The sequence below is a fragment of the Prosopis cineraria genome, unplaced genomic scaffold (assembly GCF_029017545.1).
Source record: "Prosopis cineraria cultivar Desert tree isolate PC_DT_omini unplaced genomic scaffold, ASM2901754v1 PC4, whole genome shotgun sequence".
Classification (NCBI taxonomy): Eukaryota; Viridiplantae; Streptophyta; class Magnoliopsida; order Fabales; family Fabaceae; genus Prosopis; species Prosopis cineraria.
Window position 1 is genome coordinate 1,480,926 of NW_026555335.1, and position 15,344 is coordinate 1,496,269.

General features: G+C 32.0%; 1 protein-coding gene across 1 annotated transcript; it reads left to right on the forward strand.

Annotated features, from left to right (window-relative positions):
* The first annotated feature begins 7,297 nt into the window (after nt 1-7,297).
* On the forward strand, nt 7,298-10,422 carry LOC129310111 (chitinase-like protein 1). The gene is made up of 3 exons (XM_054951965.1): nt 7,298-7,951; nt 8,588-8,747; nt 9,679-10,422. Exons 1-3 carry the CDS (start codon nt 7,564-7,566, stop codon nt 10,094-10,096), a joined length of 966 nt encoding a protein of 321 aa, XP_054807940.1. The 5' UTR covers nt 7,298-7,563; the 3' UTR covers nt 10,097-10,422.
* Nucleotides 10,423-15,344: the final 4,922 nt, after the last annotated feature.

A 15,344-nucleotide genomic window follows, 5' to 3' on the forward strand; every position in this document is an offset into this window, starting at 1 on the left:
GAACCCTAGTGATTGCTTGTGAAAGCCAAACTCCATAGCTCTTGAATGATGGAAATGAGGTTCAATCCTTGTGAAAATGGAAGGGATGGAACGAAAATGAAGAGAGGAGAAGAATGGTATGAGTTTTGTGGAGGTTTGGTGGCTGAAAATGGAGGGTAGGGTGCTGGAAAATGAAGAACAAAAGAGAGAAAATGAAGAACACTATGAACAAGAGAGAGAGAATGTGGAAGATGAATGAGATATGTGTTGGATCCCATTTGGGGCTTAAAATGGCGTGCTCCTTGGTGTCTCCCATCAGCTGAAGCTTAATTAAAATAAGAAAAAAGAAATTAAAATGTAAATGGGAGCCTTGTCACACTTGCAAGGTGGCAACTTCCTATTGGTTTGTAGATGATTCCAATATGTGCCTAATTTCCCATGTGTCATCCACATCATTTTAGCTGATTTAACCCCTCAAAATAATCATAATTCACGTGCAAACCATCAGCCATTGACCTCAAGGAGTGTTGACCTCAATTGCCCAATTGATGCACAAGTCACACATGCCACCTATGCCACATAAATCACATAATTCAATTAAATAGCATATGATATAATAAAATCTAATTCATGTCCAGAATTAAATTCATAATTAGAAGGGAGAATTTATTAAATTAATCAAGTTTCAGGCTGCACAAAATTATATAAAAATTTCCACACAAAGGCAAACCAAAAACTAGGACAAACTAAGACACTTAAGAAAGTGTTAACTTTTTTATTTAATTACTCCCAAACTAAAATGAATTTTAAAAATATAATTTCACCATTCATCAACTGGACATAAAATGCACTTTGTCAATTTTTCTTGTACATTTTCTCAAAAGTTCATTTTTTGGACCAAAATGCCCCTAGTGCACTGAACCTAGAAACTTAGGCAAAGTTCCAAATCTAATACAATGTGTGCACTTGAAGGTGATAAATCATTAATAAAATGGTCCTAATTGACAAATAAAAGTGGGTAACAAATGTGTTCTATCACTGGAAAACACCTAAGGTAGGTGTCCTACACTCTTTTCCTCCCTCTCTCTCTTCCATTTTATGATGATTTAAGGCTAAGGTTTGAGATGGGGTGGTGATTTTCGGTCTATATAAGTTATGGGTCTGAACTCATTGACTCAAATAAAGTTGATAGGAGTTGTTTAGAGTATTTAAACTTAGGAATTTTAGGTTTTGACATTTTTTGTTGGTGAGCTTAATTAATGTTCGAGAATGGATATTTAATTTGAACTTATAAAGGTTGTTGAGCCATTAATGAAAATGTGAGAGTTTATTGAAGCTATTGGGAGCTAAAAAAGTTAATATACCTAATGGATCAACCTGAAGGTGAGAAATAAGGGTGTTGGGTATTTTAGAAGTAAAAATATGAGAGTGAAAATGTGTTCTTGACAATGTTAATGAGTTTAGAATTAGTTAATTGTATATTAAGCATTTGGGCACTATATTTAGCTTGGTAAGCAAGCTTATAAGCTAATTATTGAGGAGTGAACCTTTAACCTCTCAAGATTTAAGATAGTCAAGAGAACTATAGCTTGGTAGTTGTTTATTAATGGCATTGTATAGTGAAATATGTCTATTTGTATATATATTTGTGATTGTGAATGGATAAACATGCTATGAAACATGTGATAGTGTATTTGTTTTGATTTGAACATAAATACAAAGGTGAATTTGAAATGAATTTCAAACTACAATATTGTATTGGAATGAGAAGTATGTGATATGGGATGTGATGATAGCATAGTTGTGTTGATATGTGGGTACTATGTTGTAGCTAAACAAGAAATAGGAATATGTTATGAAATAGAGAATTTAAATGGATGATGATTGTGAAAATAATAATGATACTCACTTGAATAGCATATTATTATAAGCCCAACATGTTAATATTGAAATAATAAAATTGTGAAATGAGTGAGCATCTTACATTGCATAATCAGTTAGAGGAAATTCACCTAAAGAGAGAAGTAAATAAAATTCATATGGTATATACAGCTATCTTTTGGTGCACAAAGGCTTATCTTTGTCCCATTGTTTATTGATAGAATATCTTATAGTTTGTTGAGAGACTAAAACCTAATTATCTCTACTAGTTTATAGAGGAGGTTAGCTTAAGATATATGACATCTCAGAAATTCGAGAGTGGACAAAATCATGGTTTGAGAGTGAGTTCTGTGACCTTTAGCTAGGTTGCACCTTATAATTGGTGATCTTGAGTAGTTCAGTGATACGGACAAAGCCTTGTTTGATATTATAGCCCATAGTTTCAGTCAAAAGGTATAAGGAGGGGATAATGTAGTTTTATCATGCATATGTGTTTATATAATGTTTCACATAGTTTTTAAGTTTGTGACAAGTTTTGATAATAAATTGGATTATTGTCACCTATCTATGTGTCTTGTGGCAATGTACCTGTGATTTGAGATGAAAATTATGAAAATGAGTTAAAAGAGGAATGACAACTTGTGTTACATGTGACAATACTTATATTTTGAGAAATCAACTTCAATTATGTGTATTTATTCAATTAATATACAACTGCATAGGGTAGGTGTATCTTGATTACTGAGTGGCTAGACTCACCCTTCTCTTTTAATATTTTACAGGCTCTAATTCTGGTGCGAAATGAGAAAAAGCTATAGAGGCTTAGGAATCTAGGATTTCTATTGTATGGCCTTTTAACCTTATTTATCTTTATGTAATAATTGATATATTGCCAATTAGGTTTAAATTTTGTATACACTTGCACTTTTGATGTTTATGATGTTAAAATGTATTTTGTGCCCTAAGTTGTTGTTTGTATGATACTCAAGTGTATTATAAAGCCAAAATACTAGTGCAACTATAGGGATGTTTAATTAATTATAACTATAAATGTTAGTGTTAAAATGTAATGCAAAGACCTCCCCATCTGTCTTTGATATCAAAGGGGTTAAGGGGTGAAAATATAATAGGGTGATTTATATGTGCGTATTGTGTGTTATACTATTAGTCATAGGTCCAATAAATATGATTTGGGTGTTATGAATGGCTTTTGACACTATATGAGGCTTTGGACATTCTTTGGTTGTAAAAGTTGTGAAACTCGTGAAAATGTGTTTAGGTGTCCATCTTTCTGATATAACTTGATTTGAAAGTGAAACCTACGCCATTGGCTAATTTATGAAAATAGCTTTTTGATGACTTCCAATATTTTAATAAATTTAATAGTGTTTTTAATACAATTGGAAGTCATTTTGTGGAATTAATTAGCAAATGTGTGATTAAGTGGATTAGTATTTGTGATATTTGATGTGGATAAAGTCCAAGACAATTGTTGAAGTTAGTGGATCAACTATGGCATTAAAATTGAGTTTTATTCATATAGGGAGGCCCAACTTATGGGCCCAAAGCTGATAATTTTGAAGTCCACAAGAAATTAAATTCTGCCCAGCAATGCTGCAGCACCAATTTTGGATGTTGTGACATCAGACCAATTTTGGATGTTGTGACATCAGACCAATTTTTAGCAAAACGCACAGCTTCACTTAAAATCATGTTTTAAGGGTTTCTGGCTTTCAATTCCGAAGCAGTTCGTCTTCAACTAGCAACTACACGTCCAGGAGCATTTTAAGGTGGAGAAAGAGTTGGAGAAGCTTGGGGAACACTTGGGTCTTAAGATTTGTGATAGAAATCATCCTTCCTAAGCTTTCTTCTCCCTTTTCTCTACATTTTAATGTATCTTTTGCTGAATATTGATGCTTCATGCTGTCTTAATGGGTGTTAGTGGCTGAATTCGTTTGACCTAGAGTAACTATGAACTTATTAGTGGATTAGAGCTTGTTTTTACCCATTGTTTATGCTTAATATTAATTTTGGTTGCTCAATCTTGCATTAATTTATTTATTTAATGTTTGGCCATTATTAAATATGAATTTGGGTGTTGGGGTTTTTCCTTGACAAAGGGAAATCTCATTTAGACCCTTAAATTGAGTAATATGAGATTAGATTATGATCTAATTTGTAATTAGGATAGAAATATACCTAATTACCTCATATAATCAAATTAGAGTGAGTTGGAATTAAAGTTGCCTCTTGGATAATTTTGTTAGAAATAACATAATTAATTTGAGAGAGGGTTATTTGAGGTTCGAAAGGCCCTTATAGCTATTAATACTCTAGATTAACAAAATTAGCATTAAAATTAATTAATTGGGTAAAAAGCAAGATCTATGAAACTAGCAAGGGATTAGTGACTCTAGGTTGCATTGGACATTTGTGATTGTTGGATTGGGAATCTCATTGCATTTTATTCATTTCACTTTTTAATTTTGCTTAATCAATCACTTCTAATTAGTTTTGCTTAACATGAACAAAAATGAAAACTTTATTGTCTAATTGCTATTTTGCTCGAGTTCTTGTGGGATCGACCTTGATACACTATTATATTGCATTTTGACCCGTACACTTGCGGTGAAACATTTCGTGTGCATCACTTTTCATAAACACTTAAAACATTTCATTCGAATGTCAAACAGAGAAATGAGACATGCTGAAAGTTGCCTAGATCTGTTGTCAAATGACAGCAAAAATGTTATTATGAACATGCAACACGCCACGGCACATGGCACTAGGAGTGGCAAGCCACAACGTATTTCTCTGTTTCTCAACTTTAGAAATTTTTTAACCTGTTTTGTATTCTTTCACACTTCTGAGGTATTACATGCTTTGAAAATATTATTTTTCTCTAATTAAATGTTTAATAAATGATTTTGACTTATTTTAAATTATGAAAACTTAGGATCCCGTTATTTCAAATTACAAACTTAGTAATTTTCCTCAGAATTAATCCCTTGATTATCATGAATTTGTTAGCTAAGCGTATTTAATAAAGGGGATATTCCAAAATTTGTGTCTTCACAACAAATAATCCAGTGTTTCTAATAGGGCATTTTCATAATAAAGGACAGGTTGTGAGTTTCCTAATTCACATGTGAACACCTGATATAAACAAGTAAACTATCATAATTTTACAACAAATAATCTACTCTAAAACATTAATTACCAACTTAGTCTAGCAAATAAATCAGATTATATCGAAAATAAAATCATAACTACAAAGTCTATAGGACAATCCTACCATTTTTTATATGTTTAATACAATTGAACACTTGCATTAACAATACAAATTTCATGTTTTACAATACTACATTATAATTTTCACATAACAAAATTCATTTGGTGTCGTGGGCAATTTCAAATTCAAAGAGTTTGACTTTCACCATCTGCAAAATGCAAAGTGCAAATTTATCATTCTTTGCCTATGAAACCTCAAAACCTCACATAGCTTTAATACAATCTCTCTTAGTATGCATGTGCAATCTTTAAAACAAGAGAGAGAAAGAGATGGGGAAGTAAGTTTAAATTGCTCACCACTTTAGTGCCCGCAACCACATATCCTTGAGCACCAAAGCAGAATCCCACCAAGACACCTTCACTTCACTATCTTCATGATTTTAAGCTGAATCATCCTCTCTCCTAAGATTAAATACAAGATCAAAAGCGAGAGAAGGAAGAGCGAGGAAGAAGAATGGTGATATAAGACTTGCATGTCCTTGCTTTTGCTACCACCAGCCCCATTTGTGATCAACACAAGCTAAGAAGAAGAGAAGGTAGTAAGAGTAAGGATGAAAAGAGTTGCATGAATAGAAGCTGATTATGGGTAGGGCAAATGGTGAAATAGATAATTCCTGTAAAAAAAAACATATTTTCAAATAAAGTTTTTGAACCCTTAGAATAATTTTAGATTCCAATGGGTCTTTTTTGCAATTTTCTTGGTTCCGAGGGCCTTAAAGGTGGTTCTCCCAAGATAAAATCACTGCATGAATTGGATCTACTATAAAAAAAAACTAATTTTTTACGACGTGATAAATTAATATTTAATTTTTTGCTAGGAAAATGTCACATTTAGTACTTGATCATATCATGAACAAAATTGCTTCTCATTAAAGAAGTACACATGTGCAAAAAAAAAAATCTAATATGAGAAGCTGAAACCCGATTAATTAGGGGAAACATATGTTTGACAAATTATCAAGTGTGTACTCCATTGCTCTCTATTTGCATTCTGACACTTTCTTTTGTTATTTAGTTGATTTGGTTAAATTTAATAGGCTTGTGACAGAAAATGAACATGGGATGTAGGTATGTTTTTTCCTCTACTCTAGTCATATTTGCGTTTTCTTCTTTTTTTAATTAGCGTTCAAATTTTTAAAACAATTGCCAGTATTAGTTCCACGGCCAAATGTTATCAGGCTTGAACTTAAGGACCAAAATTCCCTTACTAATTTTCACTTCTCACTTAATCATTTTGACTCTTGAAAATCATAAACTCGTCCATGTCGATTCATAGTAAAAAGAAATTCAGCCTTATCATTTGTCAATAAGACAATAATCAATAATCCTCAATAAACCACGTGTAACGTACAGTGTGTCTGCCAAAAAAAAAAAAAGAAAAGAAAAGAACGTGTAGCTTGGTTTTGAGCGCCTATTTAGTTAAGCAAAATAATTGATTATTTTACTAAAAAATTGATTAATCAAAAAAATATCCAAACACATTAAAATCATGTAATCGATTTTGTTGGCTAAAATTGATTTTTCTCAAAAGTTGGCACTTCAAGCGTCTGCGTAAAATCCATCAAAAAGGGTTGGAAAAATTACAAAAAAAGATTTAAAAAAAATTAAAAAAACTCAAAATTTAATAAAAATAACCTCAATAATATATTTTACTTCTTCAATAAAATATAACAACTTTAATAGTATTAAATATAGATTTATTAATAATTTAATTTTAAAATGTGATTTTTTTCATAATAATTTATACAATTAAAATTAATTTTAAATAAATTATTTAAATACTTTTAATTCTATTAAAATTAATTTTAAAAAATAATACCTAAATAAATTAAATTATAATATAAGTAATTATAATTAAAATTTATCATTTAATTAATTATTTTTATAATTTATTATATTTAACTGAAATTTAAATGGGCACATAATGCTAAGGAAATTTTAGTGTGCAGGCGAGATCACTGTCATAGAGTAGGCTGGCAAACCGAAGAGGCCCATGTCACCTTTGAGGAAAACATCAAGGGTAATATTGACACTTCATCCTTTCATTGGCTGTCGGTGGAGTAGCCCGATGGGCCAACCCCTGCAGTGGGTTCTTTGCTGCAAAGCCAGTCTGTTCTCGCTTAAACATCGAATAGTTTCTATTGTCATTACCCTCCTAGCTGCCGTCCATCACAAGAAAATATGTTCGAGATTTAATCCCATCCAGCTCCGTTGGTATCTTCCATCCCAGAGAATGACCTTCCATCTAACACTTCCCTTTTCTATTTGATTCTCTGCAGGTCTGCCCTCTCTCTTGCATTCCATTCCATCATCCCCACTTCGGCATTCAAACAAAAAAATCCTTGATTTATTGAGTTTGAGATCAAGACCCACCCAGATCAGCTGTGGTGGTAGAACCTTCGGGTATCGAGAATGAAGGCAACTAAAAGTGGGGCTCTCCTTTTTCTTGCTCTGTTATTGCTGAATCAGCTTGTTGTAAACGGGGATGAGTCCAATACCAAGACTCTGGTGAAGTATGTGAAGGGGAAGAAGCTTTGTGACAAAGGGTGGGAATGCAGGGGATGGTCCAAATTCTGTTGTAATCTGACTATCACTGATTACTTCCAGACCTACCAGTTTGAGAATCTCTTTTCCAAGCGTAATTCGCCTGTGGCACACGCGGTAGGTTTCTGGGACTATCATTCTTTCATCACTGCTGCTGCACTTTTTGAGCCATTGGGCTTCGGCACCACCGGCAACAAGACCACGCAGATGAAGGAAATGGCTGCTTTCCTGGGTCACGTCGGCAGTAAAACTTCTTGTGAGTGTCAATCTTATTCTTTATGTTTTTTTAGTTATCGTTGTTATTATTATCATTTGGGTTTCATGGTGCTATTCTTTATCTTTATTGGGTTGTCGGTGATGTGAATCAGCGTCAATTGGTTTTAGGGTATGAAAATTTGGCCATTTGGCGTTTTGGTTCATGGGAAATCTTATTTTTATTTGGGCGACGACACTATTTAGATGAACAAGTTTTAGTGGGGTTGACTAGCGAGATTTTTGTATCTAGATTTGCCCAGCTTGGGCAAGCTCCAGGTGGAGTGTTACATTTATGTCTAAAGTAGTAGTAGTATTTTAGGTTCTGTAGACAATCAATTCTCCAAACTGTTTTGAATGACTTTCATTTTTGGTGGCTGGTTTGATTGGTCAAGTTTGAAGGTTGCTTTGCTTACTTCTGCTGTGGGGTTGGGCTGAATATATTTAAAGAGATTATGCATCTACTGTTTATTTATAGCTGTTTGATTTCTTATAAATGAACTAAAAGGAGAAAACACTGGATTTTAGTATATAGTATTGTTTAATATCTATATCCACTATCACAAGATGGAAACCAATCACTCCTTTTTTAATTATATAATTCTGTTGTTGATCATTGTTCTGCTGATGCTAATTTCAGGTGGTTATGGAGTGGCCACTGGAGGACCTTTGGCCTGGGGTCTTTGTTACAATCATGAAATGAGTCCTAGTCAGTCATACTGTGATGACTATTTCAAGTACACCTACCCTTGTGCCCCCGGTGCCCAATATTATGGACGTGGTGCCCTACCTCTCTTCTGGTATGTTTAATTTAATCCTGAATGATATTAAAATATTTGCTTCTTCATTCTTGATTTTCGCTTTGTTTGCTTTTTGCTGGTTGTCTGAGATGCTTTATTTGATATATGGATCCAAAAAGTTAGTGTCTACATAAAAAATAACTAAATAAGTGTCGCTATTGAATTGTCTGCTTTTTCCCCCCTCTCAAATTAGATGAGCCTCCCATGCATTGCACAAAAGGAATGGATCGTATTGTTTATGGCTTGATGATAGTTTGAATTGCTGTAGATTATATATTGATTAACATTGATATCGATATTTTCTATTGATTAGTTCTAAATCTGATTCCCGCCACTCCCCCCTTAGTGCTCTTGCAAACAAATCACAACTATTCCTTACTGAATTTCTGCAATTTAGTTGGGCACTGCCAACAGTTTGCAAAGAAAAAATAAGACAGTTCGAAGCCCCGGTAAAAGAAAGACAGGATAAAAAAAGGGAAGAAGAGTAAAGCAAGTTTTTGTTAAACTGAAAATGATGGGGCTGGTGAGAGTAGATATGTGAAGTAGAGTGTGGACTAAGACTTGCAGGGAAGTAAATCTGGCAAGGCATATTGGGTTGGAAATACTTGGCAAGAAATATGCTGCTTGAGAATGGTTTGTTCCTATAAAGAAGGAATTGGTTTAATCAATGTAATATATTTTCCACTGTCTGTATTACTTAGACGTCCATGATTGGCGGAAACTAGGTGAAACCATTCTGTCAGTCAAGGATAGCCACTTGTTTTAATGGAAAGATTCGAAAGCATCCCTTCTTATTGAAAGTGTGGAGTGGGCTGCTGGAGAAACTTATATAATGTTTCATTATTGCACAGAATTGCTAATCTAAATATGAACACATCCCTTTGCTTGTTGAATACGGAGGTTGTGCTTCTTTCTGATGTTTTTATTATAGGAACTACAACTATGGTGCTGCTGGAGAAGCTTTGAAGGTAGATTTACTAAGTCATCCAGAATACATAGAGCAGAATGCAACCCTAGCCTTCCAGGCTGCAATTTGGAGGTGGATGACCCCAATCAAGAAGATGCAACCTTCAGCCCATGATGCCTTCGTTGGCAACTGGAAGCCTACCAAGAATGACACATTGGAGCATCGAATTCCTGGTTTTGGCACTACAATGAACATTTTATATGGTGATGGTGTATGTGGGAAAGGCGATGACGACTCCATGAACAACATCATTTCCCATTACTTATATTATCTTGACCTGCTGGGTGTGGGCCGTGAGGAGGCAGGGCCTCATGAATTGCTTAGTTGTGCGGAGCAGGTTCCTTTCAACCCATCAGCTCCTACCGCTGCCGCATCTTCTTGAAGTCATGGCTGTTTGGAGTAAGTAGCGTGTGGTGGTGTGCTAATCCCATGAAAGTGGGGGGTGAATAAAGAATTCTTAAATTGCAAGTATTCAATGACGTTCAGCTGTATTCAGTGTGTGGATTCTTTTGTAGCTTCTCTTGGTTGCTGTGTAGAAGCATAAAACTTTATCATTAAATTATACGTGAAAATTCTGGATCTGGTATATACGTGATGTACGTCTTGTTTGAGGGGATAATCTACGTGATGTACTGTTTGTTATACATGTTCTATGGTTGCAGACTTTGGAAATTCGAGGTTGTTTATGTCAAAAGAGCCGTTCTTTCACTTCTTTGGCAGCTATTGGTTCGTTTGTTGTTTTACATGCATAAGTACGAGAGGGTGTGTGGGTTTTTTAAGCGTCTTGCATTGACGTTTTCACCAGGGCGAGGGTGAAGGAAGGGGGTGGGGGGGGGGGGGGGGGGAGAGATCCCAGGGGGTTACAGCTTCCCAATTTTTTAATTTTTTTTAATAAAATATAAAGATTATACATTTATGACCTTTTAAATTGACACATTATAAAGATTGAGATATTAGATGAAATTTTTATTTCAATTGTCATATAGCCTTTTATGATATGTATAGTATAACTGTTTTAATAACTTAAAAATATAATTATCATATGATCTACTTATTTTTAACAAGAAAATGTTACACATGCTTTTAACGTATTAATGTTATTTTATTTTATTTTCATTTAATATTCAATAAAAGAAATTATGAAAATTATTAATAGCAAACTTTTAAAAATCTTACAATATATTGAATATTATGTGGTTGATATCTATCATAAAATTATTTATCCAAAAATTAAAAGATTAAAGTTAATGTGTTCTTATAAGAAAAATTATTATTTTTTATAATCAAGCTATTAAAATTTATTATATGAATTATTTTTACCTTGATATAATTTAATTTCATCTATGTAAATATTTTGTGATAATTAAGCATCATTACTGTATTAATATATTTATTTATAACAATCATTAATTGAAAGAATTAAATAAGTAAGTGATAGAGTTTATTACATAGAACAAAACTTTAAATTTTAATTATACATTTAAATCATTTAATACTTATAGGAAAGATAAAATTTTTGCTAATTTAATGAAAATTTATATTGAAAATAAAATTGTTAAAACGTTTGCCATAGATATGATAACTAATTATTTTTATCTCATGAAAAAATTATAAAAAATTAAAAAATGAAAATATATTTATTTGTTTTGTACGTGTAAAATTGAATATGAATATATATATATATATTAAAATATTTATTTTACATTGGTGTGATATATATATATATATATATAACTTTTCTTTAATTATCATATATACTTTCTCATTCGGATCCTTTTAATAAAAATTCTTAGCTTTACCCCCCTCCACCGGGAGATTACAGCGTGTCATGGGGCTCGAGGTCCAACGACGACGAGATCTGAAACAATGATTTTGGTAATGTTTTTTACCTTGTGTTTAGAATGAAAAGCCTCGTGAACAATATGTCTCAAAAGCAAAAGGCAATGGCTTATTTGTGGTTTTATGTCAAGGGTGCTTCGAGATCATCGTGTTGAATTTCTAGGATTTACGCGTTTATCGGCAGAGCAATCGTGGGTTGGTGAAAGTATTTATTTTGAAGATTGAACGTATAAGAAATGATCGAATATCGGAAGAAAAGAAAAGGAAAAAAAAAAAAAAAGTTGAAGAATAAGCGAGAAAAGCAGGGGAATCGTGATTATGATGATGAGGCGGGTTGTGGGATGCAGCTCGCGGGGGCGTTGTCGTCGTGGAGGCTTTGTTTGAGTGATCCTAAGACCAGAAATGTCGTCAAACAGATGGAATGAAGAGAAATACAAGAGCCGTGCCAGCCAATCCCATGACATGAAAGTGAGAAATTATTAAATTGCAACTTTGCAAGCATACATATAGGCAAGTTTTCATCACATCGTACGTGAAAATTCTGTATCTGACATGGACGTGGCTTGAATTGTGACGAAGTGGCATGAGAGCTCCTGCTGGTGGGTGGTCACAATTAAATCATATTTTAATTTATAATTAAAAAAATATAAATAATCAATTGAAGAATCTATTGAATACATTTAAAATTATTTGTCACATCAGTTGTGAATCTATGAAAGCAAAATGTGAATCTCATTTTTTCGCTACTAGTATACAGATAAACAATTTGAAAAATTAAGTAATTACACTTTATATTATTTGCAACTTTAATTAAGAATTTATAAGAGTAAGTTGTAGATCACAACCAATTACTTGTCATTTTTTTACTGTCAATATATAAATAAATTGCTTGGACAACTTACTAAATATAATTGAAATTATTTATAATGTTAGTTGAAAATTTAACAAAATTAGTTATAATTCGCAAACCAATCACCTATAATTTGTTGTTATTGTTTGAAAAATCAACAAAAAAATTGTCAAGAATTTTTGTAGTATTAGTTGAAAATTTATTAAAATTCATTGTAAATTTTACTTCAATTAATATTAAATAATTCATTGTAAGTAAAGATCATAATCTTTTATTGATATTTCAATAATTAAGGGTCTGTATTGTCATTAATATTTTTATGGGGCCCTAATTATCATTTGCCCTAAAAAATAGTTCAGACCTAAGAAATTGGAACTGGTTTGTTGCAAATAGGCCCTTGCCCCTTGCGTGGCAGCTATACTGGGCTAGATAGTTGCGCGAGGGCGGCATTCTTCCCCCACTATTTTTTTTGTACTATGTTGGGGTATGTATGTATGACTGGGTTGAGAAAGGACTTGGAACAATTATTGGGCTGGGGGTCCAAATTTGTGTTGGGTCATATTCGTTTATGGATGTTTATGAGTAGAAGGGGGTTGGATTATAGCCGTTGCTCTCAATATCTTGAAAGAGAGATTTATTACCATAGCCAAAGCGAACTCCTTCTGCTTGCTAAAAGAACACAGCTACAAAAGAGAATTGCCATATTGGAATGGGAGAAAACACAAGCAAAGTCAATTTGTGGCTATGGTCAAGTATTGGGGGGACGAGGAGTGATACGTGTGGACCGATTAGATTTACAATTTTTATTTTATATTTATTAAAATAAAATTTATAAAAATTTAATATATCTACCTCATCATTAATTTAAACAATGCAGGTTTAATTTAAATTGCCCAATTTAATGTTAAAATTTTTTATAATTTTTATAAATTAATTATTTAAATGTACCCTGAAAAGTCTAGGTTTAATTTTAAATTTTTAGCTTTTTATATGATGCTTTATTTTAATAAATATAATATTTACAATAATAATAATCTTTAGATTAACACTTCAAAAGAAATTAACAAAAAAGTTGAGTTAAAATTTAAACTCTAGACTATCTAGAGTAGCTTTAGATAATCAATCTATAAAAATAATAAAAAATTAATATTAAATTAAATTATTAAAATTAAATTTATATTGTTGAAATTGATGATAAGGTAAATTTATTAGTTTAACAAATATAAAATGAAGTGTTTAAATTTGGACGGTGGAAATTAAAAATGTGAGGAGGAGGGAGAGAAAGAAAATGCGGCTCCGGGGTAGGCTTTAGGTGGGGTCCACGCCTACACTCACACTTGGCTCCCAATTTGCCACCTTACCCCTCCCTTCAACACGCTTTGTTTTGAGATCCCTCCTTTCTTTATTTCTTTTTCTAATTATTCTCATTCACTCATGTCTGCCTACTTCCCTCATCGTCCGTATCTTCCCTCCATGTAATCATTTCTATAATTCCACCGAAAGTTTTCTTCACTCTTCTCTTCCCTTTTCCCATTATTTATTTCCGACTTGCCCCTCCTCTTCCCCCCCCCCCCCCTTTCCCTTTTCTTCCCCTCCGTTGTTTACGAGTATGGTCCATGAATCTGACGCAATTATTTTTTATTTTTTATAAATTAAAATTGTTTTAAAAATTAATTTTTAATAAAATAAAATAAATTTAAAATTATGTTTTATGTTTTAGTTTTTTACAATTTAAATTGTACTCCTCCGTTTAAAAATATATAAAAAGAAACTAACTACATTCATTCTATATATTTTTCTTATATAAACACCTGCCAAGAGAATTGCTATGAATTAAGCATATATCTTTATAAGTTTTTTTTTTAAAAGCTTAAAATGAAAATTAAACATTTTTATTATTCATAAAGTTGCAACTCCACATATCCTTAAAATAGTTTATATTTAAAACAGGTATTGCGTTACAATTATTTTCTCCCACTTTGTAATTAATTCCATGTCTTGTTAAGTAAAGTTTGTTAATGCTGATTCAATTAATACAACTGCTAAACATACAGTATTATTGAAAAATCATGTGTCATGCACCATTCTCATTTGTTCCTTTTTTGGTTCAAATATAATTATTAAAGTTGACTTGTTCAAGCGTCCCTATAACCATCACTTGATTAAAATGTATTATTTTTATAGTATAAACACGTGTTAACAAAATTTCAATGAATTTAGTACATAATGTTACGCTCAACATTTTACTCATCAAGATGCTGCTCCCAAATTTCTTTAAGTTACTTCAAAATAAAACCAAGAATTCTATTCCAGTTACCTTTCTTTTCTCTTTCTTATTTATTTCATGATTCATATCTTACCAAAACACGATAGTCAACATTAGGTTTGATTAGTGAAATAGTTAAATATTGGGACATCATATAATTTAACTAGTTCTCCATTTCTTTTAATCGTTTTTTTTTTTTGTTCAACCTCAAGTCATACAATTGTTCCATTCACATCGGTGTAACGCACGAGGATCACGCTAGCTGAACATTAAAAAAATGTAAAGCCTTTTACATGTTTTAATGTATAATTAATGTGCTTTTCTTTTCAAAAGTATTCATAATAAATAAAATATTTTATATTTATTTTAAAATAAAATGATCTATTAAATACTCTCTTTAGTCTTATTTATGACGTAAAGAGAAAAAAAAATTTATCCTATTTATAAATCACTTCATTAAATTTTCATTATGAATTTTTTCATTTAACCTCATTAAATATAGAAGAGAGAAATATATTATTAAATTATATATATTTAATAAGAATAAAATTAAGAAATTATTAACTTTCTCAATAGATTTAATGTGTTTTAAGATTTTTTTTTATTCCGATGAAATATATTAAAAGTGTCTTATAAATAGAGTCAAATGAGTAAGGATGAATACGAAAAAATGAT

What these genes read in the sequence shown, in the direction of transcription:
- LOC129310111 (XM_054951965.1), top strand. Translation starts at nt 7,564, where the DNA reads ATGAAGGCAACTAAAAGTGGGGCTCTCCTTTTTCTTGCTCTGTTATTG. An exon ending in CGTCGGCAGTAAAACTTCTT is followed by an intron (nt 7,952 to 8,587) that starts GTGAGTGTCAAT and finishes TGCTAATTTCAG; the next exon opens with GTGGTTATGGAGTGGCCACT. An exon ending in GGTGCCCTACCTCTCTTCTG is followed by an intron (nt 8,748 to 9,678) that starts GTATGTTTAATT and finishes TTTTTATTATAG; the next exon opens with GAACTACAACTATGGTGCTG.